The following is a 27,522-nucleotide window of genomic DNA, read 5'->3' as shown; positions in this document are numbered from 1 at the left end:
CCTGCAGAACTGTGCTTTTATTTTATTCTTTTATGTCTGTACATCATCCTAGGAACAATTTTTATGGGGCATCTGCTAAACAGAGCAAGTAAGCAAAGAAGTAAATAAATATGGAAGTTCTGAAAAGCGACCTAGAAGTTTGAGGAAGTAGAATATTTAAGTTGCTAAACACAGATAACCTGTCGTGCTCATTAACCATTTCTGTCCCAGTTTTTTTTTAATGCTTTGCAGTCGTTGTATAGTTTACCTTCAAGGCAACTGAGTGACTCATCTGTGCGATCGCTATGCCTTCTTATTGATGTAGAACCATAAATAAGATGGCTCAGGGAAAGCCACCCAGCAAATGCATATCCAAACTGGAATTAAGCCTTAAACTTGACATTTGTCATAGTCTACCCTTGCAGTTGCTTTATTTTGAAAACAAATTGCCTGCGCGTGAAGGGATCAAATCTCGACAACGGCAGGAAGGGAGGGGAGCTGTAATAATTGTACCTATGGGAGTCTTGATTGAAATCTCCCCTTCCATGCCTGCTGTTTGCAATGGGAGGAACACCCCCAGTGGTGTCTGTGGGAGCTTTCCACCACTGCCTCCTGATCTAAAGGGCCACACAGTGGCAGTTGGTGGATCCCAGCAGCAAATTCTCTACCTGGGAATTCCTGTAATGTACCATATCCTGCTAGGGACGCTGGTGGCGCGGTCGGCGGTTCGAATCCCCGCAACAGGGTGAGCTCCCGTTGCTCGGTCCCTGCTCCTGCCAACCTAGCAGTTTGAAAGCACGTCCAAGTGCAAGTAGATAAATAGGTACCGCTCTGGCGGGAAGGTAAACGGCGTTTTTGTGTGCTGCTCTGGTTCGCCAGAAGCGGCTTAGTCATGCTGGCCACATGACCCAGATGCTGTACGCCGGCTCCCTCAGCCAATAAAGCGAGATGAGCGCGCAACCCCAGAGTCGGCCACAACTAGACCTAAAGGTCAGGGGTCCCTTTACCTTTACCATATCCTGCTAAGGAACACAGCAGGCTGAATGCAACATGCCCTACTTGTGGGTTCCATCTAGGCCTCTGGTTGCCCATTGTGAGAACAGGACACTGAAGTAGATAGGCCTTTGGCCTGATTCAACAGGGACTCTTTTTAGGGATTCTTCTGTTTCTTCTGTTTCAGCTTCTATCCGTCTGTCCAATCCACCAACAAAGGTGGTTCATAATATGGAACTTTTGGGCTTAGCATAGCATTGTAGGGCCTTCAGTGACATTAGATAGCTAGAAAACTTTCCTGGGGTGGGGTGGCTTGATTGTCACAAGATTCATGTGCTGAAACTGACTCTACAGCCTGTGCATCCATGAACAAGCACTTGCTCTGCTGTCCTTCAAGAGCTGCACCCCTAAATTTTCAGCTAATGCAATGACCAATTCTGGTCTCTGAGAGTGGAGAGAATGCACAGGCAGCACCTTAGAAATGCAACAGGTTAAGCAGTTTAGCCTTGGTTACGGCTTAGCTTTTTAATTATAGCAAACCGCAAGTTGCACAACCCTCCTCCTTAACAATTCACCTTTTCATTTGACCCTGAGGGTCACACACCAAGATGGCTCAATCTAACGGTGGGTCAATCCATGCGCTGAGCCCTCGCTGCCTTGCTGTTTGGAACCCTGCTTGTTTCAGCACATTGCTCAAGCCCACTTCCCCCCTTGGCTTCCAAAGAATTCGCAAAGGGATGCTTGGCTCCACCCAGCTGTCCCTGTACCATTCAGGAGAGGCAGTGGAGCGGATTTCTCACCAGGACTGAGTCAGCGAAAGCAGTCAGAGGCCGTGAGCCAAAGCGTTGGGGCTAGTCCAAGTTTAGTAAGGTGCGGCCAACTGCATCCGTATTTGCCACTCGCAGGAACTGCCACCCACGCAGGCACTGAGGGCATGTTGCTCTTGCACATTGCCACAATGTGGGAGTCCAGCCCACTCGTGTGATCCTGACCCTGCAGCACGTGCTGCTTATCAGAATATTCCTGATCCCAGTCCAAAAACGCCCACTCTCCCCAGTGTTCCAGGCAGGTGTTGCTAAAGCAACCTCCAGCCTTCCTGTAAACTGCATCGAATCCAGCTTCAGCATATTTTGCTAGTGCCACCTCCTGGCTCTTTCTCCTTCTGGCCTCACCTTTCTGCGGGATTCACAAAGTTGGTTTGGTTTTTGTTGCAGTTAAATTTAGCTTTTTTTTTTGCGACACTTCCACATCATCCAGTAACAAAAGTTCTCTGGGCAGTTACAGTAAAGGAGGTGCAGGAAACCTGCATCTCTCCAGATGTTGCTGGACTACAATTCCCATCATCCCTACCCCTTGGTCATGCTGGCTGTGGCTCTTGGGGTCAATTGATGGCATCTGAAGGGGTGCAGGCTAGGCACCTCTGCAGTAAAGGTAAGAACCGTAAAACACAAAGAATAATGAAAATCTAAGATTCTTTTTAAAAAACCAAACACATTGTAAAACAAACCAGAATAGAACCAGCAAAGAAAATTAACAGCAGTTTAGAAACTCTAAGAAAAAATTAAAACTGTTTTATTTATAATGAAATTTATATCCTGCTCTTTCGTCCAGAGGAGCCCGGGGCACTTGGTGCCATGAAGTCTACAACAGTAGCCCTCTGTTGCCGTTTTTCCTGTTAGCATGCATGCATGGTGGGTCTGCTAAGCTGCTTTCCCAGAAGGAATTCTTACGTGATGACTGTCTGAGAGCAACAAAGCATTTCCAAGACCTGTTTATGATGATGGGGAAAAACATGCCACTTCTTCAAAGGAAGTCAGGAGAATCTTCTGGACACCCAGATAGGAGGCAGAGAGGTTAGATCTGGCTCCAAATCTTTCTAATGTTGCCTGTTTCACCCGACTGTGATCTTGGATACAAAAGGAAGCATTTAACAGTGGCTGTGGCATCTTGGATACCAAAACAGAAGACAACACCCCCACCTACCATGTTTGTTTCTAACAACTGCAAATGACATTTGGATCACCTGTAGATGATGCATTAGAGGAGCTGTCTGTGTTTTTGTGTGTGTGCATGTGTGTTTCTGTCTGCCCACCCTGTTCCATCTAGGTCTTGGGCCCCAAAGGCAACTAAAAACTTAGGTAGCTGAGGTTAATACCATTTCTTAAACTAACATCACATAACTGGCCAGAGTGTTTGCTATAAGTTACCATTTATTCTGCAGAACAGAGGTATCTTTCATCGACTTAACACATCAGTATCATGAGGCACACCTAAATCTCCAGCAGCAGCTTATATGCACACAAAGTACCTCTCCTGCCAGACATCTGAGTTGTCATCTTCTCTGCAACAGAGCAACTGTCTGTAATACTGGAAGTGCAGGAGAGATTGGTCACAACCCTCTCTAATGCCCACAAGGTTTCACAGTGGAAGGGACCTTTAGAAAAGGGACGTGTTAACATGCCCTGACAAGTTGATGAGAAACAAATGCTATGAGCGACCAGTCCCAGCATTGACCTCATCCCTTAATGGCAGAAGGTGGGCTGTCGGGCGGTGAACTGTTCCTGCCTTGCCAGGCTCCATTTCCCCCCACCTGACAGGGGTTCGGAGGGATTGGTCTTGGCGCATTATTGCACAGTGAGTGCTCCCTGCTCACTGTGGTCCATGTTCCAGAGGCGGTAGAATTCTGCAAAGTCCACGTAGGGCTCCACACGCCCATCTTCATCCGGCTGGAGGGAGTGGGAAGGGCGAGAACGGAAGAGGCCCCCATCTGAGCTGGAGCTACTACTCTGGGTGTGAGTGTTGGTAGACTGGAGGGTCACTGTTGGGCTTTGACTGCAGGGAGGGAAAGAGAAAGAGAAGCAACCTTCAGTCAGCATAAATGACACAGCAAATGCAACCTAAGGCCTCTCCCCTCAACTCTGTGGAATCTGCAGCCCTCCAGATGATGTTGGACTACAACTGCCATCATCCTTGATCTTTAGCCATGCTGGCTGGAGCTGATGGGAGTTGCAGTCTGACATCATGGGGAGGGCCCAGGTTGACGAAGGCTGTCACAGAGCATCACAGACAATCCCTGTTGCCTGATGTGAGCACCTGTATCAGTACACAAACCTGCAAAATGCAGGCTTGAGGCACCCACTGGGAACGTCTTTAAGTGTGAAGAGGGCATTAAAAATGTAAATGCATATACAGTCTATTAATAAAAGACTCTCATCTTGCACCTCTGTGTAACACAGAGAAGTTTCTCCTTTCTTATCCAAGCCACTTCTGCTTTTTTATAATGATGAAGAGGAACTTTCAGCAAATACTGCTAATAGATTTGATTTTTCATTCTACAACTATACAGGGTGGGTCCCACCTTTTTTTTTTTTTTGCATGCTCATATTTTTGTCCCTATCCCTGAACAGCCAAAGGAGGCAACGCTTAAGATCAGCCAAGAGCGGTACCATCGCTATATTTTTCTGGGCAACAACCAGGCAACCCACTCTTTCTCTGGGGAGCAGCTAAAAGACAGCAGCTTGTTCTTAACTGAGCTTTGTCCGATATGAATGACCTGGTTATGTTTTCAAGGGGGAGGGACAGAACACTCTTGCTCATCATCTAAAGAGGGTTTCTGAGATTGGGCCATTGGACCACAGATTGCCTGCCCCTATCATACGGGTTTAAAAGTGAAAGGGCTAGTAGGCCTCCACTGCTAGGCCTAAGAAGCAGCTAACAGGGGAAGTGGAATGCTGCCTCCAGCAAAAAGGAGGGCAAAAGGACAGCTGGTCTGAGCAAGGGGCACTTACTTTGTGAGGGTGGGCGTGGCTTCATCCAACGTGGAGCTACTGTGGGCGCCATTGACCATCTGACCCTGGGATGGCATGACAAGGGATAGCGTAACGCTGGTCTTGCTTGTGTTCTGGGCACTGGAGTACGGCACCGACACAGGATAAACTCGACCTCCTGAACATGCAGAATAAAACATTGTAAGCACTAGGAAGGCCAAGATTCTAAGAAAACCCCATACCTCTGTCCCTCTACAAGTGGGAAGAATTTCCTGGGACACCATGGACAAAGATCACTCTCCAAGACAAGGATGATGAATCTTTTCTGACTCATTAATGCTCAGTCATCCCCAAGGGCCACATGCAAATAAAGAGCACGGCCAATGTACCCAAGCATCCATACACACACACACACACACATACACACACACACACGCACAGTGAGAGAGACTACAAATACAGCACCCACAAGCTCACCATAAATGCAGGCACACCTGTCTGCCTATCTATCTGTCACACACACAGTTGGGCAGAACAGTTTTGATCTGCCTTGCGCCCTCTCCCATACAAGCACACTGAGCTCCCCCATACCTTGCGTCGGAGTCAGTGTGGGCTGGCTCATCTCACCCAGCGGGTACCCAAAATTCCTCACCAGCAGCGACATGTCCTCATGCCGAGCACAGAACTTGGACCGTTCCCCACCACTGGCGTATGTGTCACAGTGAATGCGCTTCACTCGATCCACAACTGCTTGAGCCACGGAATCCAGTGAGCTTTGTTTGGCAAACTCTGTGGCAATCATGGCTGCAATCTCCTAGAAAGAGAGTGAGTTCTCAGGGGTGGGGAAACTGGAGCTGCTGCTTCAGATATTCTCCCAGCCATGTACAGAAGCAGGCCCTGCGCAGCTGGGCTAATGTTTAAAGGACCCAACCGCCTGGTTGACTGGGGCAGATGTCAGCCATGGAAGTGGCATCCTACCAGGTGGAGCAAGTCTGTGCTGACTGATTCCATGGGAAAGAACCATGCAACGTGGCCCTGCCCATGCGCATGGGCCTTCAAACATTCTCACAGAAGCTGCTTGGAAGCTTCTGATGGATAAGCATCTCCTAAACAGCTGGGAGAACATCTGAAGGGCACCCAAGTAATCAGCCTTAGGGGAACGGCTGCAACATGTCACCCTCTAGGGTGCCTTTGTTCGACTACTTGAAAGATGCATTGTGTTTAAATGGTGAAGGCATTCATCGCATTCCTACAGGAGACTTTCACATCCACCCTTGTGGGTTGCAACTTTTACATTTGCTTATTTGGGGGGAGGTTAAAGCAGCATTAAATAAATACTACCTTCTCTTGTCTCCTCCGTTCCCTGTCCTGCAACTGGAAGTGGAGGAAAGGAGAAGCCTGCAGTTTTTTATGGTGGACTTAAATGTAAGGATAAAACGGAAGATCAGGTGTTGGATCAGGCCAAAAGCCCAAGATTCTCAAGAGGGCCAATCAGATGCCTACGGGAAGTCCAAAACGTTCTCCCCACCTGTGATTTCCAGCAACTGGCATCCAGAGGCATCCAGCCTCCAACTGTGGGGGCAGAACATAGCCTCTGTGGCTAGTAGTTATTGACAGCCTTATCTTCCTCCATAAATTTGCCTAAACCTCTTTGAAGCCTTCCAAGTTGGTGTCTGTCACTGACTCCTATAGGAGGGAATCCTATAGTTCAGCTATTGAATCAATGTTCAATAGATGCAGCAGGCAGACCAGAACCTAGTGGCAGAGCCATTGACTGGGGCAGCGGGGATGGAAAGTAGAGGGAACATTTTCTGCAGGAACATGATTTCACTTCCCTGAAAAAAAGTTGTCCCTAGGAATCCTCTTCACCTCTCCGGCCTTCTCCTGCACAACGGATTTTATGTACTTATAACTATTAGCCTTGCTCATCTCTGTAGCCTAGGGCTACCCAGAGGGGACTATGAGCCCAGATAGCTCAAACACTCTGGGGCAAATTTCAAATCTAATAATGGGTGCATCTCAGTACGCTGTTTAGACAGAGTCAACCTGAAGACCTGCACAGGATTCCAAGGCCAATTTAAAGCTGCCCTGGCACTCTTACCTGATTGGCTTGCCCAGGCCCATGAGCTGCTTCCAGAGCTTTGTAGAGCCCTTCTGACATCAGAACCAGAAAGCCCGTGACTCCATCGAGTGGGTGCCCTCCATGGATTTCCGGCTCTGCTATGATTGGCTTAGATTTCGCAGCACTGCAAAGGGAGAAGAACTACGTTAGTACTGGACAGAGCGGCAGAGACAGCTATGTCTTCAAAAGCAAAGCAGGAAAGGAAAGTAAGACCAAGTATTGGGTCTTGCCTCACCTCAGCAGTTCAATATCACTATAGCCATATTTGACTTTATAATCCCCGATGCGCCGGGTACTCTCCTGCCCGCATATGGTTCCTACTTGTTTTATTTTTGCTGCATCCAAACCTGCAGATAAAGAATCAGCTCACTGACTTCAGGGCAGATCCAAAATGTGTCCTATAGTTACATTCCAAGGCAAGAAGAGGAAGCCCACTTCACCCCCAGCTGAACAGGCATTTGACTGAAACAAAAAGCTGATGAATAAGGGAAGACAGAATAAACTCAACTAAGGAATGGAGGACAGCGAGGAGCTTTTCATCTGTAATATATTCACACAAGAAAGGAAGTCTGCACATGCATTCAGAAGTGGTCAGGGTGCTTTGATGCAGCCTGAGATCTTTTACACTTGGCAAAAACAGAATTAGTCAGCCAGCCAGATGAATCCCCACTGCACTCAACTCTACTGTGTCACAGCACTTCCTTGGGAGAAAGAATCTCAATTTCTTTAATAGGCACTGGACTCATAACTGAACTCGCTATGAGAATGATTCAGTATCAACTGCCATCTTGGCATAAGCTTTCTTTGGGAATAGAGTGCAGGATGAGTTACCCTCAGTCAACAGGTAGATTTCATGTAAAAAGAATAATTTTATTTTCCTACACCCATGTCAACAGAGATTACATGTCCTGCATCTGACAAAGTGGAATCTAGTTCATGAAAACTTATGCTATTAAAAACTCATTAGTTTTTAAGGTGCCAGAAGAGTCTGCTGCAGTGCTGGCTCTAGGTTTGGGAGGGAACATGGGCAAGACACTCTTTACAGCCCCCCATTACAGTGAGTTTTGCAAATCACCACCAGTATCACCAGCTGCTAGTGCAGAAAGCCAATAAGCAAACAAGCAAGCGGTAGCATTCACAGCTCCACTAGAGTGTGATGCAGGTTTGCAAGTTGGCTGCAATGATGAAGAGAATAAAGTTTGGAGGGCTCTCCTTGGCGAGCCCACTACTGCATTATGGGCCTCAGCAGGATTTCAGTTTGGACAAGGATTCCAACAGAGCTGGTCTCATAACTGTTTGGTGAAAAAACTGGTGCAGGTGGTCAAGTATTTTGAAGAGTAAAAAACTTGATTAGGGCAGCGAGTAAGCCACTGTCCTATTTTGAAGCATGCACCAATTATTAGCAGCTCGCCCTCTAGGGGGCAGTTAATGCGCAACAACCCATGACTGCTGCTACAGTGGATAAGGCATGGGAGGGTGTGTTTTTTTTGCAATCAATGCCTGTGGGCAACAATACATACCACTCAGCTCAGTATGAAAGCCAGGGTGGTTTGGAGAGCCTGCACTAAAGAGGTTAAGTTACTCAAAAGCCACAGTTTGGGGCCCTCTTTGTGTCAGAGGCAGAGATGGAGTCAGTGGCTGCTGCAAGTAAAAAATGGGGTGGAACTGTTGGTAAAATCATTGCCTGTTTAATTTATACAGATTTATTGTTTGTTTTTACCTATAAAGTTAGTTAAATTGGAAGTATTAATGTTTGTTGCTGTAGTTTTGCTTGTTTACCTTACAACAGAATTGTTTAGTTGCTGATTACATCTATTTATGTAATTTTGAAATTTTTGTATACTATTTGTCAGTTTTTATTTTTGTTATTTGTTCTCCGACTCAATTCCCCACCCAGATTCAGTATGAGGAAAAAGTAAAAGCTACATCATCCCTCAGTTATTGATCATTTCTGATATCCAGCATGTATTCCCTGTTATGGGGAAGAGGAGACATTAACACTGTACCTTGGTCATTTAAACACTCCTGTGTTTGGTAAACACAAAAGCCACCAATGATAGTGATGTGCTACAGAGGTGAGGAAATCACCACAAAAGTCTCCTCTCTGGCAGCCTTTTCTCTATTACAGGGTTGAGGAACCCATGGCACCACCCATCTTCCTTGACCCTTGACCACACTGGCTGGGAATGATGCAAGCACTGGCCCAATAACATCTGGAGGGCCACAGCTAAAGCCACCCCTGCTCTGTTGGCTCACCAAGGCCCATCCTCTCCCAGACTTACTTCTCTGCTGCTCCAGGAATGCAACACTCACCCAGCTGTGAAAAGCGGAAGAGCTCATCGTCATTCTCTGTGGTGTGGTCCATGTTGAGTTGTGTCACTTGCAACCCGTCTACTGTAGATTTGCACAAGAGTGCCCTGTTTGTTCCTGTGGAGAAGGAGTGCATATTGCAAAGGTGGAAAGGGGGACAAGTGAGGCACCTGAGGAAATACATACGCTTATTAAGTGCAACCCAGTACTACCCCTCTCCAGCAAAACCTGGAAGTGATGCTTGTCAATGCCAACGTCTCATCTCTCCCGCTTTCCCTGTTGTATTTACCCAGGCAACTAGGTTTAGTGGCTCTGTAAGGATGTCAGTGAAGCATTACTCTTGTACAAAGAGGCTAAAGTAACCCAGCTGCAACTGCTCTAACCCTTCATCCTTCAGTGCTGTGACCAGGAAGTGCCCAAATCAAAAACGACATTGAAGAGGAACACACCTACATTGGCGATGTAGAGCTTGTTGTTGAGGATGACTGCCACAATAGCCATGGCCCCTCCAGAGATCTCCTTTTCTACAGCCTTCAGCCGTTCCAGGATTTTCTGGTACTGGGAAGGCAGCTGGTGATGGGGCACCCCCTAGAATACAGGGTTGTGGAAGCCTGTGTAAAAATTTATCAGTGCAGCATTTCTGAAGCCTTCTCTAGACATACCAAAAACATTTGATCCCACTTCTTGCACACCTCCACCCAGGTGTATAGATACCTGCCAGCTTCAGGCATCTGGTGAACTGGGCACTAGTCCACGAAAGCTGGTGTCATAACAAATGCAGTAGCCTTTAAGGGACTGCAGGAGTCTGTCATTTTCACATTAAAACAGCTGTACAGCATCATGACTGGCTCTAGGCAGATTGCTCTTAAACAGGCATAGGCAAACTGCGGCCCTCCAGATGTTTGGGACTACAATTCCCATAATCCCTGACCACTGGTCCTGTTAGCTAGGGATGATGGGAATTGTAGTCCCGAACATCTGGAGAGCCGGAGTTTGCCTAGACCTGCTGCTCTTAAATAATACAGAACATGTTTTATTCAACATAGATCAGCCACTCCTTAAAATACTTTCCTCAGGGTTGTGAAAGGATTTTTTTCTCGCCATACAGGTATGCTTTATAGGTGAAGTGGGGACTGAAATTCACTTTAGTGATTTTTAAACCAGGAAACCAAAGGATTGGTATCCCTTCTGTATTATTCAGCGAGCAGTACATGGATGCAGTTTAATGCCTATAGTGCAAAATGAACAGATGAGGTGCACTGCACTGACTGTTTCTCACCCCAGACTGCAGGAGCCACATCAACTCTGGCAGGTCCCAATTTTAACCTCTCTGCCATTAAGTTTTTCCAAGACCACCACCAATTCTTCAAAAAGCACCAATGAAGGTGAGAGTTTGAAACATGAAATGCTGCAAATGGGACTAAGCCTGTTCTGCTGCCACCTGCCTCCCAACACACACTTTCAAATTCATTCAGCAGGCTCCAAGGTCCTTCCAAGAAGAAAATGCACTGTTACCGCTTCCTGAATTAAATGATGTTTCCTTAAGGCTCAGAAGAGAAGTTACCTCTGGCAGCTGGGACTGGAGGCTGGCCTTCTCTGCTAGTGCATCATCAATGGACTCCAGGAAACTCCTTTCCACCACATCAAAAGCCTGAGGAGGCCCAGAAGGTAGGCAACATAAAGTTATGTATTAGAACAGAAGCTTTGAACTGCTAACTACACAGAATCTCCCAAACTTATTTCTCCCTGCATAAAACATCAAAACTTTGTATGTTTTACAAACCACTGAGGAGCTTTTAACAAGTAGCAATTTATGGCTGATTTTTTCCAAAGAAAAAACTCCATTACCTGCAGCAGTATTCTGCGCACATCAGCATCATCATGGTCTGCATTCAGCTGGCCCAACAGGAGCTCTGCGGAGAGTCTTTCCCCCACAAAATTGGTGATCCGGTTGCCATCATAACCATTGAAGACCCCATAGAGGTAGCAGTCATTTTCACTCCTGCCAAAAAAGGTGAGGATGGAAAGGGACAATTAAAGGCATGGCATTCAGCCTGTGGTCTGGGAGTAAAAACCTGGCCCACAGGTCATTCAATAAATTAGGAGTTTCTAATGTGATGCCCTGCAGGTGTTGCAGAAATACAGTTCTCATCATCCTTGACAAATTGGTCATACTAACTGGGGCTGATGGGAGTTTGGCCTCCCCTACAAAAAATATTGCTGGGTTAAAGTGGGCTTGTTGAATGAATGCCATTATTTCTGTTGCCCTGCTCCACCCAAATCTACAGGCTGCTTACCTGAATTTCAGCCAGTTATCCTCTAAGGGGTGAATTTCTGTCCCCTTTCCATCTGTGGTATAGGACCGGTTAGGAGCTGAACCCACACCGGAGAGCTGGCAGAGAGGCAGGTCATCTGTCCAACTTGGTTGCTGCTCCTGAATAACAGAGTAAGAAAGAAGCCCCAATGAACTTCTTCCAGCAAAAGCCACAACGATAATGACTATATATCAGCTGAAGAGTTAGCCTCCCAATTAGGGTGCTACTTTAGGATAGCTGACAATCTCTTATTGAGTCCCCTTTCCCACTTGCAGCTGATCCCTTTGTTGCCTTTCTTTTTTATTCAGTTATATACTTCATTTTACCTGCCCACACTTCTCCTCCTGCTACTTCTTTGGTAACCCAGCTTCCTTGTCCTCCTTCACTCATACCTCTCCCCACAAATTAAGCACATACAAAATTCATCTAGCATTAGGTTCCAAAAGACATGTGAAACATATTTCAGATACATAGCTGGTTCTGCAGAGCAAAGCCAGATACGTTTGATGCATTTTAATGACTGTAACTAGAGAAGTAAAGCCTTCCTGCCACATAAATGCTTCTCTATGCATAATTCAGATTATTTTGGTACATATTTCTGAACACTTTCCTTGTGCCTTCTAAACAGCTGTCTTTCAGGACACCACAACTCTTGTTTACAGAGCAGCGGGGGATGTAAACCAGCTCTCTCTGCAAGGGGAAAGGGTAACATTCCTTTCCCAGTACAGCAGGGGTGGGGAACCTTTGGCCCTCCAGATATTGCTGAACGACATCTCCCTTCAACCCTGACCAGCACAGCCAATAGTCAAGGCTTATGGGAGCTGTAGTTCAGCAACATCTGGAGGGCCAAAGGTCCCCCAGCCCCGCAGTAGGGAACCTGTACCATCCCTCTGTACTTGTACCACACCTTGTACTGTGGCTCATGAGGGATTTGAGAAACACTGTTTTCCAAGGCCCACTAAATCCAAAAGATCTAGCCATGAGATTCACAAAGTGCTTGTACATGTCCCTCTTCTATCTAGCAAGCTAATGGATGTTTTCCCTGCTTTCCTCCTTACATCTATTGGGAAGAGGGAGTTGATTGGCTCTCCAAAGTCCAACTAAACCCTGTAGGGATGGCAGTGAACATAAATTTGGGATCCCTGATCTAGGTTCTGACAGACTGCCATACATAGCTGATGAACGCATTCAGTTTGGTGGGCCACACTGGGTTGGGTTGAGTTGGAAACACCTGCAGAATTCTCTCTGTACATTCAAGAGACACAAGTTGCACATACATTTGCTTTAGGATCAATATTTTAGCATTAATCCACAAATTTGCAAGAGGGGCTCTGAAATGCTGGTACAAAGTTGGATAGGCACCAGTGCACAGATATGGTGGAGTACCCCCATGCAGTCCTCAGGAACCCTACTGTGATCCTTTTCTGGAGTGCAGACAGATGAGAGGTCACAGGCAAGGGGACTTGAGCAAAGCATATGGGAATGGTGAGGACCAGGAGTACTAAATAAGCACATCTTGTGGGCATCACACTTTGATTTCAATTCTTCTATTATGCCCTCCTTTCCCTACCACAAAAAAATGAGGAAAGGAGGAGCTTATTCCCCTCAAGGAGACTACCTTCTACTGATCAAAACATCAGGAATTGTGGAAACCACCTCTTTTCTGCTCTTCCCAGAAACATATTGACAAATAATACAACCACAAACTTCCTATCTGGGGACCATTAACTTCTGACTTATATCAGTGTCGTTCCCCCCCTCCCCGACACACATCTTGAGTTGCCAGTCTCAAACCCCAGGCTGAGAAAATTTTCCCAGGGACAGCTTTTCCCCATCACGGTATGGCAACCGGAGAAGCAGGAGCCTCTGAAGAAATTACTTTTTCTATGCAACTCAACAAGCACTTTAGGAGTTTGGCACTGGCATCCTTACACCCATCCTACACTCTCTGCAGCTAGTGGTGCTAATGATGATGGTAGCGGGAACTGGAGAGGGACGGAGAACCTGTCCCCCTGCCTCGCCCATTATGTGGGGACCACAGCTCCCATCATGGCCCATGCTGGCACTGGGGATGGAGGGGGTGATGGGAGTCCGACGACTTCTGGAGGGTCCTAGGTCTCCCATCCCTGGAGCTGGTTAAGCAGAAGCAGAGGAGAGCAGAACTTATATCACCGTGTTGCAGAGAATTTCCAACAAGTGCAGCTTTTTTTCAATGCTCCCGTTGTGAGCTGCACTTGTCCCAAATACCTTCCCTTGATGTCGTTGTTAAAGGCACAAGGCGCCCTGTTTTCTTTTGGCTCTCGCAGGAGAGCAACACGCCTCTTTCTTTGCACCTGGCCCTCCACAGGTAGGTGGACTACAGCTCCCACATACCTCTCCATGGGGCATTTTGGCTGGGTCAGATGGGAGCTGGAGTCCCAAAACACCTGGAGGGCCACAGGCTCCCCATGCCTGCTTTGCACAGATACACGAACCCACCTCTCGCACCCTCCCTCTCTCGCTCCCAGGCTACCACCCTCGCCTTGTGCTCCCAAGACAGGAGCCGCCTCCTCGAGAGGGGAGCCCAGGGGCCCCGAACCCTCCCCTTGGCCCCGGAGAGCTCCCGCCCCTAGAGCCCCCTAGAACAGGCTCGGCTGCTCACGCTCTGCAGGAGACTCCTCCTCGCCGCCGCCATCTTTACGCAGAAGCAACATCAACCTCCGCCCTTCCCCTGGCAAGGGAGAGGAGGAGCAGGCGAGAGGAAGCGGCGAGAGCGTCCGTCGGGCGGACAGGAAGCGTAGCGTCGCGCCAAAAAACAAAACACAAAAAACTCGGTCACAGCGCCCCCAGGAGGACAGAGGGAGGCATCGCAGGCGACTGGCTCTCCCATCTTTTTCCCCCTCCTGGAAGTTGTTCTGTGTCAGGTCAAAAAATGAATTTGCAGGCATTCCAGGGGACGCGGCGGGTGGGTTGTACGCGTATTCCGGGGCGAACATAAGAGGAGCCCTGCTGGATCGGACCAAAAGGCCCCCTAGCAGAGCATCCTATTTCCCACCGTGGCCAAACAGGCGCCTCTTGGGAAGCCAGGACGTGAGCTCCATATCTGCATCCTGCTGCGCGTCCCCAGTAGCTACTATTCCAAAGGGAGGCATCTGTGATCCTGGAGGTGGCAGAAGGACCGCCGTTGAATAGCAACAACCACTTCTCCAAGCCGTTCTTGGAAGGGGGTGGGCTATGGGGCAGAGAGGCTCTCGATGGTGATAGAAGGGTGCAGTGGGCAGTAATGTGTCAGTTTCCTTTGGCATCTTAATTACACACACACACCCGAAAACAAAGAAAGTTGCCTTATAACGAATCAGACCACTGGCTCAGTGTGCAGTGACTGGTTGTGATCCTGAACGTAGCATAGGCATAATCTTGAATCCTTTGCATGCACTGAGCTGTTGTGGCTGTACAAATCTGTCCCATATTTGTGGTGGACGTCATCAGTGGTGAAGTGACTGGCTGCGCTGTAGCTCCGCCTATGCACCATCAATATGTGTGGCACTACTTCAGAGTGTCCCTGCCCTGAGGAGCTTACAATCTTAACATTTGATACAGGAGGAAGATGGAAGCCGAGGAAGAATATAAGCTTATTTCAATGATGGATAATTAGACTTGACAACAGGATCCATAGGGCATGGGAGCTCTGTGTGTGTGTGTGTGTGTGTGTGTGTGTCCTGGTCTTCATGGAAAAAGGTAGGTTTAAGGAGCAGACAGTGGTGGCACAGGCAAGTGATCTAAGAGGCAGTTCCAGCCATACATAATGAATTCAGAAGCATCCAGTACAATGAAGCCTGGAATTGAGAATTTGTTCTTGTGCAAACCCATGGTTCATATAAAGTTTATAGCACTCAGCTACTTCACTTGGGTTATATAAGTGTCACCTACTGGGAGATCAAAAAGTTTTGAGCTGGCGAAGCCTACGCTACTCTGAAGCTACCATGGTTACCTGTGTCCTATGCAGCATGACCCTAGGCTGGTGTACTCATAACAAAGCCCTACTGATTTAAATAGGGCTTACTGCTAAGCAACTGTAGAGAGGGAGATTATATAAAATAAATACCTAAATAAATAAACTTATTGCCTGCCCTTCAATATTAAAAACAGAACAAATTAGTCACAGGAATAAGGTGGATTCAGAAAACACACATCAAAGGCCAGGGTAAAGATATGTTACTTCAGCATTCCCTGAAAGTTGTGCAGTGAAGGCACCAGAAGCACCTCTGTGGGGAGCAAACAGGGGTTGCCACAGAGAATGATGCCCTTTCCTGGACCACCACTTTCTGGGGGTAGTGGATCTACCAAGTGGGCCCCTTCCACTGATTTTAACACCTGAAGGCAATGCAGGGAAAGAGGCTGTCTCTCAGATATTTGGGGCCTGAACACCATGAATTATGCCTGGAAACTGCCAGCCAACAGCCAGAAACAAACGGGAAGAAGTGTGGCCTGATCTTTTGCATGCTTATTCAAACTCCCACCGAGTTCAATGTAGCTAATTCCCAAAATAGGTATGTACAGGACATCTTAATGTCACTGCTAGCGGCATTAATCAGCAGCAACCACAGGCTATATGGGAACACTACTCATTACATAGGCTTAACTCATGGCTAATTTTTAGAAAGGGGTAGGTGGCACTCAAATCTGTTTATACCAGCCGAGTATGAGTTGTTGGGCAGATCGACACTCTATATTTAAAGCATATTCAACACACATTTAAAGCTTGTGACGTCCTCCAAAGAATTCTGGGAACTGAAGTTCCCCTCAGAGCTACCATTTCCAGCACCCTTAACAAACTAGAGTGTCCAGGATTCTTGGGAGGAAATAATGTGCTTTAAATATGCTTTAAATGTATAGTGTGGATATGCTCCAGAGTTAAGAGAAATCCACTTTGCACGTACTCAAAGGGTCACTTTTCAGTACTTCCTTCTGTTCCAGACCTTACCAAGCAGCTGTTAACGTGGGTACATACGTATTTGATACTGCTCAGCTTCGTATGCACTTGTCTTCCACTGAGTCAGATCATCAGTCAAGGGAGCCCACATGGTCCTGTCTAGATGTTATTGGACTTCAACTCCCATCAGCCCCATTCTGCATGACCAATGGTTAGGGATGATGGGGGTTGGAGTCCAATGTCATCTGGAGGAAACCATATTGACTAACCCAATACTGTCTACTTATGTTAAGAATGGCTCTCTGAGAGCAAGGTCTTCACTGGACAAGCTCTTTCAATGGGAAATCCAGTGGCGAGAATTAAGAAGCTCTCACCCCCCTTAACAAACTATAGTTTCCAAGTATGTGGGGGGTGGGCAGTGGAAACACAACCGTTACAAGTGCTGAATCAGTGCTTTAATTATATGGTGCAGATGTGTGGAAAACACACTGTACAAGGTTTTCAAATGCAGATATAAATGATCAATGTAATGTTTAAACCCAGGGTGAAGAAATCATAACACCACCATTACAATTGTTTTTGAATGTAATAACTTTATTGATAAGACACACCAGTAGTTACCACCTTCACTTTTTTTAACCACAAATATACAGGACGTCGTAAACACAGGTGCCAGGGTGGCAGGGTTTATGTTAGTTGAGGGAGACATACTGGAGGAGAAAATGGGCCAGTTGGGGTAGGGCTTGTAGTTCATCGGACGTTTTGTAGATCCTGTATGGAGCAGGCCACCCTTTCATTGTCACATATGTATGCATATACATATGCATAGTTTTATATTATACATATATAATATATATACTATACAGAGGCAGTAATGCTGTAGATGAGGACTGTAGAGACCCCACGATGTTATCAACGCCCCAGGAGCAACGAGAATGTCAGAACAAGTCTTTGTGTGCGTCGCATGAGGCAAAATGAACTGAGGTCTATGATTTCGTATTTTCAAATATGTTCCAGTTTAGATTCCTAAGACCAGACTGCCTGTCTAGGCATACGAGGTTCTGCCCACGTCTATGTAAAGCTATGGGGAACTGGCAGCATCAAATAGTGAGTCTCTCTTCCATTATTCCCAAGATGTGCGAGAAGTGAATGAAGTAAGTTCATGTGCCTATCTGGAGCTAAAAGGAGACCTTATTTTTGCTGCATTGGCTAAGGAACTGGAATGACACCGAACTGGTTTGCACTCTTGGATATTGGTGTATCAGAAGGGCCTCTATCTAGAGATGGGTGTGTGGGGCACATAAAAGACTACAGTAGACACACAGAACTTCCAACTCATCAACCAGTAAACACAGATCTCAAGCCAGTAGGTTCAATAAACACTCTTGGTTTTGATGCCCGCTTGGGACCCAAAACACCTGAAAGGCGCACTACCGGGCTGGTGGTGGGCGACATTTGGATTGGTGGGTCAGAAGTTGGACGACCCTGGTTGACAGTACTGTTTGGACAGGGAGATGTCTCATGTGCTTAACAATATTTCTCTCTGTGTGCATGGCTTACATACCACGAGTCTGAGTAACTCAAAGCTGTAGGTTGCAGTCACACTACAGAAGCATCATGCAGTATCCAAGCGCAATGAGAATGGGTTTTTAATAACATCAATTTAGAACTGCTTCACATTTGAATCAGCAGATTATGTCAAGAGTTTCCCATGGGAATCACAAAGTGTGAAAGGCAGGTATGTGTTGGTAACACACACACACACACACACACGGATGTATCAGGAAGCAACACTTGATCCCAGCTCCCTGCATGTCCGCTATGTGCAAGTGATGCTCATTGGTCCTTCACACTTGACGTGTTGACTGAGGGAAAGACTGGTATAATTCAGTTGCTCTATAAACTATGAAATAGTAATCATACATGGCAAATATTTATGTGCAACACAGTGCTAGACTGTAGCTTCACAGGATACAAAGATATTCCAGCAGCATAATCAAACACCAATCACTGGGGTGCAATTTCTGGGTATCCAGAATTATCTCCTCAGATGCATGGAATGCCTGGCCCACTGAAGGATGCCCAGACGGGCTTGCACAGCATGATAACCAGTATCGTCACACACATTTCCTGGCTATATGGACACTCTTTGTGCAATTAAAACTGAACGCACCCAAAACGATTGATCTTGCACCAATCAGTTAAAACAGAAAATACTAACTGGGAATCATCAAAGAGCAAGGAGAAAAGGCCAAAATGGGCCACTGGCCAGGACAGGAGTAGAACCGAGTTTTCTTTCCAGGTGAAAGTTTTATCACACATGGTAACAACAATTCTACAGGTGTCCCAGCACTAACTGCAATCCATGGCCTTACAGTACATGCTTTCTTCTTGGACTGGGACCCCCTGAACTTGACATGTTCCACCAGAGTTATGTGCAGGGTATTCTCGTAGTTTTGTGAGTGTGTTGTGCATAACCGGGAAAAGCATTTCTGTTTGGTCTTAGGAATCTATCCATATGTGGCAGGGAAGGAGATGTAAAAACAATCCCCATTGCACAAGTTAGGATTCGGTTTTTACGTATGTAGTTTAACACAGTCTTGGCCTATTCCCCAAGGCAAAACCCATTTATAAATCTGCTAACAGAACAGATGTTGAAAAATGGACCATCTCCCCTTCCACCCCCACGTGAAAAGCATGCAATGGACTCCCATAAACTTTGCTGCAACACTGGGTTCCTCCCCCCTCCCTACTCTCCAATCCCATGTTTCTCTCTTTCCCTCCAGGGGGAGAGTGAAGAAAAGACCTCTCCTTGACCACAGTTATAAAGAAACCCACTCAGTAAAATACCCACCCACCCACAAGCCTAAATATTAGGCCATCCCAATAGAAGAGGAACTCTGGGATGGAGAACATTTTCCCCTCCCTCAAGCCCTGTACAATATTGCTTTCTCTTGGGACCATAAAGCGAGAGACTTTGTTCCTCTTTGTGCTTTATGAGTAACAGGCTATTATACCCCTTGTCTCACTCCCTGCCGGCTTCTAGCCACACACAGTATTTAGTGGATCTCTAGAAAGGAGGTACCAACAGGGGATCTAGAGGCAATTCCACACACCCACACTCACACCAACATGCAAACCACACACCAGAGGAAGACCCATTGTCACTACATTGGCTCCTTCCCCTTGCATCCCTTGAGAGAGGTCCCATGTCTTCTCAATTTAAATAACAACATGCTATTTAAAGGAAGGCTTCTCTCTTGATGCCACAGCTGTGTCTTATTCAGTTATCTTTTTCCTAGCTGGGTCCTGGCAAAGTGAAACAGTGGCCAAATGACATCTGCTCCAAACACTGTTCTTTGCTTACATTTTAAAAAAATGTAGGGCAGCCTTTTCCAACTTGGTATCCTCCAGGTATTTTGGATTACAACTCCCATCAGCTGCAGCCAGCACTGTGTCAAAAACACCTGGAGGGCATCAGCTTAGAGACTTGGCTACAAATTGGTCAAACCAACCTATTCCTGTCACGTTGGCAAGGCCAACTATACATGCGTTGTGGGAGCTTCATAAAATACAGGTGACTGCATCTGATGCTTTCAGCAATATGAAGACCCAAAGCAGGCTTCTCTTTACATAGGAGAAGGAATATGTAGTATTGGAACTAGTGTGGCATATTCAGGTGAGCACTGATTCTTCATTCTGGGCTCAGAGCTATGCGCTCCCTGCATTCTTGACATTCTGTTCCTGATCTCTATATTGTAATGCTACAATCAAAATGTTCTTCAGGCCTGTTGTGTGCCTTCTTCTAGGATATATTTCTTACCAGTCAACTGCAAGACGTCCTAAAAAACGTTGTCTTTAGACTGGCTCTGGGAAAATGCTTGTCACTGGGGCATGATGATGCAACTGGAAGCAGGCAAACATTTCTACAAATGGATGATTAATAAGTGAGGAACTAGTTGGTGTTTGCTAATTATGTTCCACAGATGATTTTATGCAGCCACTGTGGCTCTGAGCACATATAAAACATTCTTTTAACAAGATTGCCTACTTCTTGTTGCATTACGATACTCCACTGGCAAGCAATCACCCAGAGCAGACTGAAACATTTACAGGGCCCATGGTTTGTGATGTTCTGGTGTAGAAATCCATAGATCTCATCCTAACTATATAGTCCTTAGCTCATGAAGTCTTCCAGCTGACCAGCAAGGAAATTATCTCCTGGGATGTTGAAAGCATGAAACTCTGAAGGTAACATGCCTGAGCTACAGAGCCACATGAACCGAGTGCCAGCTATCAGGAACCAAGAGATTAAGATTCAGAAGGCAGCGGAGTGTCTAGGGCAAACAAATGCCACCACCCTACTCACTTTGGGTCACTTTTCACATTATATTTCCCTATTTGTGTGAAAACACAAATGGCCAACACAGCTTTTTTCATTTTCTTTTTTGGTAATGCTGAAATGATCAGATACATATAAAGAGCTATGGGAGGTTTTTCTACCAAATGTTTTAATGCATAGCTATCTACAGATTGAATGATTATTCATCTGGTCAGGAATAACAACTACAAGAAGCGAACAGGAGAGCTTGTAACTATTTCAAATCGATTAATTTGAAAAAAGATAGTGCTGCGATGTCAATGTGCTTCCACAGATGCTTTTAGAAGCAAGGGGTGTGTTCTCTTTGTAGCTCTCTCAACCATTTATTGAATGCTTAGCTCATGCAGGGTTAACGGAAGATGATCATAACACAGTGCAGGTACTTTCACTTATCCCACCCAATCTAGAATAGTCAGGCTCTAGTTTACTAACACAACCAACTGTCTTTTCTCCCAGCGTGGCAATGTGTTCACCAAATGGAAACTCTGGTTTCATTCTTCTTGAGCACAAAGATAGCAGGGGTGACAGATGGTCTGCTCAGCCCTGGAGCTAAATTGGCTTCCCTCTTAATTCCAGGAAAGCTAGGGAATTTGTCCAGTGGAAGAGACGGTCTCTTTATCCCACTTGGCAAAGGCTGCCATGGTTGTAAGCTTGAATAGCCCAGTGTCCATGCGAGCCAGTCCCATTAGTTCTTTCTCTTCCATGATGTTGTTCATCTCAAGGATTGATGTCACAGAGGGTACTTCTACGTGACAAGTTAACATGTAGTAAAGTAGCCTTCCCCAGACTAGAGTCCTCTGCATGTTTTGGAATATTCATCATTGCTGATCTTTGGCTATGTCGGCTGGAGATGTTGGGAGGTGTAGCTTGTAACATCTGGAAGGCTCCAGGTTGGGGAAGACCCTACAGTAAATAACTTCTGCTTTACTACACTGCACACCAAGTAAATTATAGAATCATAGAGTTGGAAGGGACCCTGAGGATCATCTAGTCCAATGCAGCTGACCATGACATCTTAACATGGTCCTGTGTTAACTGATGCTTTACATGTGGCCTGCAGGGAGGTTCTGATACACCTCTTTTTAGAAGTTCATTATTACGTGTAGGTGCAAAAACACCTTTAGGATGTAATCCAATAGACACCTTTTTTCACAAGTAAGCCTCCCTGAATTGACTGAGGCTTATTTCCAAGTAAACGTGTATTGGATCAAGCTGTAGGTGTGGCTTATTCTCCCCGATACTTTGTACAGAAGGACAAATTTCATATAAACCGAGAGCAAAAATCAGCTTTGGAAGCAGGGAGCTTTCTAATGAGCTACAACAAAGCTATAGTAATTTTGCTCAACGGAAGCTTGATTTACAACATGGTGAAGATATGTTAATATTTTCCGGGAATTTTGGCACATTGAACCATTTCTGCCAGTGCTCTGATGTGTCCAGATTACAAATAATCTAAGCCTTTTTGCCAAGATCTTCCAAACCATTGTAGGTAGCTAGTTTCCCTATTGAACTTTGCTCCGCACTATGTAAGCCTATGGCAATATCTCCCATGTAATCGCCTCTGCCCTGGATTTGGGATCCCACTTTACTCTAGTCCAAACCTGTGTTGAGTCATAAATGAGACACAGCTGAAGTAACATTTAAAACTACATGTTCCTTTAAAACTACATGTTCCTGTGGATTTTGGTTGTGCTGGAAAAATTTCCTTGCAGACCTCCTTGCGGGTTCTCAACACTTTTCCTCCATTAAAAAAAAAACCAAAAAGCAAATTATCTCAGTTCATCAGACCATGTGTTAGCTTGACATGGAATGGGTAGGGAATTATATTCCTCTCCCGGGAAGAAAGAGCTGCCTCATACCCAAAACAAACGCTCACAGCCACTAGGAACTTTTTCAACTGGGATTAACTTTGACCTGCACTTTGCTCTGAGCGATGCAGTCGCATGATACCTCTGCCACAGGCTCAGACTGCAGTTGGGGGCTCCCAATGGCTTCTCCAAAAATGCAAGCTGAGCGACCACCCAAGCACAATACGTGCTTGTTATAAAAGCCTTACATAGCCAGTTAGAAAAAAACAAGCACTCTTATCGGGGTCAAAATGTTTGTGAAATTTAGTGAAGCGAGTATCCTTTCGTAGCTCAATACTGTCAACTCTGGCAAGGAATGGATGTGAATCTTTGTAATTTCAGGTAAAGGGCAAATCACAGTCCTATTTGATATCACTGATACCACACAAAGCTTACACATCACTCACCCTTGCATGCTCACTCACTCTCCCAGGTCTGCCTACCCATCTAAGTCCTGTTCTCTCTTCTCACTACTCACACACAGACATGTCAGCCTCGGATACTATCTCAGCCAGTCATCCCCCCGCCCCCGCCCTGCAGCCATGCTTCCCCCACCCCATGCCCCCCTACAGAAAAGGGTGAATTCCTGCCCTCGGCAGCTTCTCCTACAAAGAGAGGGCGACACTGCGCTGCAGAATGGACCGCAAAACACTTTGCAATCGACAATTTGGTTTGGGTGGCGAATTCAGAAGTGGGGAAGAAGTGTCAGGGCTGTTGCTTCTCCCCACCCACCCTGTTTGTTTGTTTTTAAAAAATAAGAAATAAAAACAGAGACCCTAGAAGGCTGAAGAGCGGCCAAGAGCCCCCTCTGACTCTGATGCACCTGTGTCTTGTTTTGCACCTTGGCTTGTTGGTGGCAGAGGGGAGCGGGCAGAGGGGGAGGGAGGGGGGAGGACTCCACCGGCTCTCAGTAGTCCTGGGCTTGGTACCCCTGTGCCTCAGCATCAAATGCATCTGCCGAAGGGGCCTGTTGGTACGTCCCCATGCTATCTATAGTGTCATCCTCGTTTGTGTAGGGAGCGTAAGGCATGCCAGCCTCCTGGCTCGGGTCCGTGTAGTCCTGGGAGAAGAGGGCTGAGTCGGCGCCAAGCTGGTATCGCTGGAATGCCAGGAACGACTGGCCCACCTTTAAGGGAGGATGCGGCAGTGCGGGAGAGAGGTTTCCGGAAGGGAAAGAGCATTTGGTGGGGGCGGGGGGGGGGGAGAAAGGGAAGCATACCGAGGAGAAACAAACAGAAGCCGGATTAGTAGTGGTTAGTGCACAAGACATTAACTTAGCGCATGAGACATACTGTAATTAACAAGTTAAAACGCAAATACATCCTACAGCAAGAAGAAGATTTGGCACACTCTAGAGAGAGTACAAGTTCAGGAAAGAAGCCAGAGAGAGAGAGCAACTGGGGAGAGGAACTCATTTCAGTGGGAGATGATTTGGCAGAAGGCTTGCTTCCACAACCTGTTGTATGTATCTCGCTGTCGTCATGAAAAAGTCTGGCAGAAGCAGACTAATGTGGGTGCTCCAATTCACCACACAGAAGGCGGCGCCTCTTTATGGGATTGGATGTGTTTGTTTAGTGCACACAAGGCCTCTACTAAGCCTAGGTTTGTTGAGGGCCTCAGCCCAGGCCAATTTCCTGCTCATTAAAGGGGGTGGCAGAATCAGTGCAGGGCTGGGTAGCCAGTTTGGCAGCATCAGCATGGGAACGGCAGCAGTGGCTTGGGGGGAAAGATATCTGACTTTTCCAAGGACTTGCCCTGGGTGACTATGGATTAGGGATTGGAGGAAGACTGACATTTTACACACACACACACACAATCGCACGGCCATTCAAGGCAGCTGTGCAGAGGCCCGGCTCCATCATTAAACCTTCGTTTGTGGAATGCTGTTTGGCAAAACAAAGAGTGTGGGAGGTGCAGGGATTGTGACTCTTCAGCTGCCCTCTGACACAGGTCACATCTGCACCACAGGTTTAAAGCACGCTTGCTCCACTTTAACAGCTATGGAGAATCCTGGGAACTGTAGTCTGCTAAGGATGCTAGAAATTGTAGGTCTGTGAGGTCAGAGCCCTTGGTAAACTACAACTTCCAGGATCCTTTGGGGGAAGCCATAACAGCTAAGGTGGTATAGGAGTGCTTTAAATGCCTGGTGTGGATGTGACATAGTCAGCTTGGAGATTGTGCCCAGAGAAGAGAGAGCCAAGAGGACATGAGGAGAAACAGAAGTTTGATTTCAGCAGTGACCCATCGTGGTTAAACATATTAAGACAGGAGTGAGGCAGAGAGAAAGGCACATGGTTGTTATATGGCATTAGTTATTTGGGGAGAAGGCACAGCAGAGAAGGCACAAAAGAGAGAACCCTGAACAGTACGCAGGTGTACTTTGAACTATTTAAGAGGTAGGGGATAGGTGAAGCCCTCCACAATTCCAAGGGGTGCTGGTGGTCTCTCTCTCCCCCCCCCTCTCTCCCCTCACCCCATCAACTGCACAAATTGGGTATATTTTATTCCTCTTTCTCTCTTATCTTCCTTCCTGCCCCTGAGATCGAAAGTCAGAAATACTTTCACTCCAAAATTTCCTCCCTGATATGCCCATTTTTAATGGGGACTGGGATTAGGGGAGCACTGGCGGGGAGCTAGGGAACAGTGTGTTGTATTCTTCCTGAAAAGTAATTTCTCCGAGTCTCCGAAAGGCCAGAAAGGTCAGGATGCCCTGTAGGGAGAGAACAGGAAGGAAGAGGTGGGTGGGCGTGAGAGAAGAGAGCTGGTGAAGGAACATAACCAAGGCCCTGGAACTGAAATAAGGACTCCCGTGGAACAAAAGGGGAAGGGTGTTTAAGGTCTCTTTGGCAGAGGGGAAGGGCTGGGATGCCGCTGGAGGGCCTCCTTTCGCTCTTGGCATAATTGTCAAGGGCAACCGAACCCCTCCCTTCATCCAGAGGCAGCTCACCTGGTAGGGAGCAGTCACTACGCTAGTTTCCTGTCAGGTGGGCTGCTGCCTGGAGGTCTGTGTGACGCAAATCCAGCAGGCTCATCTAACGTTCTGATGACCTCCCTGCCATAGTTACTTGAGGCACTTGGTGTGCAGTTTCTGGCTACATCTTTTCTTTGGGTTTCCTATGTGGTTGTGGACTGTTAGGTTTCAAAGAGATGTGGGCAACTAAATGTATGGCCGGTGAAACTGTCCAACGTTTGTTTGTTTTTCCGGCCAATGATTATTTTGGCTCGTAAGGTGACTTCCTAGTTGGTGGAGCTGGAGCCTGAAATGAGGGAACTGGAGGTGGAGACAACAGGATTGTCTGCGAATGACATCCATAGCTTGCTAGCCAGCTCTGGGCCTGTATTACTCACCCAGGTGAAGACGGAAAAGAGAGAGAACGTGATGGCTGCTCGGGCGGCATCTGCTCCTTCGTTGAATGGGTTGTTTTCTTTCTTTGAAACACGCCATTGGTCGGCCAGGAAACAAAAACTGACAAACCAGAGGAAGGCCCACAAACCTGTGAAAAACCACCATCAAAAGAAGAAGGAGGACAAGGTTTAAGTGAGTTTGAAGGTGTTGCATTCCCCCAGCCAACAAATACCCTACAGCAGGCTTTGCCAACCAGGTGCCCTCCAGAAGGCTTGGACGACCACTCCCATGAGCTCAATGGGAGCTGTAGTCAACTGATGGGAGTTGTAGTCCAAAGAATCGGGGGGGCATCTTGCTGAGGAAGGCTGCTCTACAAATCTATTTTGCATACTGGGACCAAGTCCAATTGAGTATCCTTATGCAAGAGCATCTGATATGGAACTGCAGGTTAAAAGGCAAAATTATCACCTTCTCAGTCTCATGGTTCCCTCATAACATTTAGGCCCCAACTTCCCTATACATCTAAAGCAGCACCGTATCACTTTAAGCAGATGTGGCTCCCCTTACCCCAAAGAATACTGGGAAGTGTAGTTTGTTAAGGGAACTGAGAGTTGTGAGGAAACCCCCAGTCCCCTCATAGAGGTACAATTCCCAGAGTTCCTTGGGAAGAGGGAGTGACTGTTAAACCACCACAGAGTAGAGGCGGGGTATAAATGTAATAATAAATGAAAGAAGTAAGGAAGTGACATCCTCTGGAGCAGAGGTCAGCAATTTTTTTCAGCCATGGGCCAGTCCACTGTCCATCAGACCTTGTGGGGGGCCAGACTATATTTTTTTGGGGGGGATGAACGAATTCCTATGCCCCACAAATAACCTAGAGAGGCGTTTTAAATAAAAGCACACATTCTACTCATGTGAAAACACCAGGCAGGCCCCACAAATAACCCAGAGATGCATTTTAAATACACATTCTACTCATGCAAAAACACACTGATCCCCAGACTGTCCGCGGGCCAGATTTAGAAGGCAACTGGGCCGGATCCGGCCACCGGGCCTTACTTTGCCTACCCATGCTCTGGAGTGATGAGGGAAGGCAGTTTCGGCAGCAGTGAACTCCCTGCACAGTGGATATATCCAAAGGAATTGCCTGGCATTTTGTCCACTTCTCTCAGTTCCCTTTGCTTCCAGAGAAGGGAGCCTTATGCCAAAGGAGACATCTGTCCATTTACTCCTGAGGATCCCTTGCCTGTAGTTGAGCACTTCTCCAGGAGAGCCAGGGTTTCATCTGGCATTTGAGGTGCCACCTTTTCCTCAGGCTTGGGACCTGTTCAGCCTCAAAGTAGGAGGCTGATCTCACCCTTGTGTATGGATGGCCCTTCCTTGGCCTATTTGTAGGAACCTGGCTCTTCATCACCAAATGACGCAGGGCTGGTGGAAGGCTGTGTCCTCCTGGTCCTCCTCTAGCTGTGAGATATGTCACCCATTTCTTCTCTTTAAAAAAAAAATCCCCTTTGCTTACGAGACTGCTGGGCAAACTGCAAAGCACAGTG

At 46.8% G+C, this 27,522-nt stretch overlaps 1 protein-coding gene across 5 annotated transcripts in view; it reads right to left on the bottom strand.

Moving 5' to 3' along the window:
• Positions 1-3,164: 3,164 nt before the first annotated feature.
• Positions 3,165-27,522, bottom strand: part of LOC310826397 (TGF-beta-activated kinase 1 and MAP3K7-binding protein 1) — a 48,063-nt gene continuing 23,705 nt past the window's right edge. For 2 of the 5 annotated variants that reach the window (XM_083701140.1, XM_083701139.1), the window contains exons 3-13: positions 25,975-26,120; positions 11,469-11,605; positions 11,020-11,173; positions 10,736-10,822; positions 9,621-9,759; positions 9,175-9,288; positions 7,097-7,208; positions 6,841-6,985; positions 5,331-5,553; positions 4,761-4,917; positions 3,165-3,804 (exon numbers count right to left, since the gene is read on the bottom strand). In XM_083701140.1, coding sequence (XP_083557266.1) covers positions 3,597-3,804; positions 4,761-4,917; positions 5,331-5,553; positions 6,841-6,985; positions 7,097-7,208; positions 9,175-9,288; positions 9,621-9,759; positions 10,736-10,822; positions 11,020-11,173; positions 11,469-11,605; positions 25,975-26,120 — 1,622 coding nt within the window. In that variant the 3' untranslated portion in view covers positions 3,165-3,596. Of the gene's footprint in view, positions 3,805-4,760; positions 4,918-5,330; positions 5,554-6,840; positions 6,986-7,096; positions 7,209-9,174; positions 9,289-9,620; positions 9,760-10,735; positions 10,823-11,019; positions 11,174-11,468; positions 11,606-14,127; positions 14,262-20,773; positions 25,337-25,974; positions 26,121-27,522 lie in introns of those variants that run through there. The other 3 variants (XM_083701141.1, XM_083701142.1, XM_083701143.1) reach the window with 3 other exon arrangements.

Source organism: Podarcis gaigeae (genome assembly GCF_964106915.1).
Source record: "Podarcis gaigeae genome assembly, chromosome: 10".
In the NCBI taxonomy this organism is placed as follows: domain Eukaryota; kingdom Metazoa; phylum Chordata; class Lepidosauria; order Squamata; family Lacertidae; genus Podarcis; species Podarcis gaigeae.
This window is presented reverse-complemented; position numbering and strand designations above follow the sequence as displayed.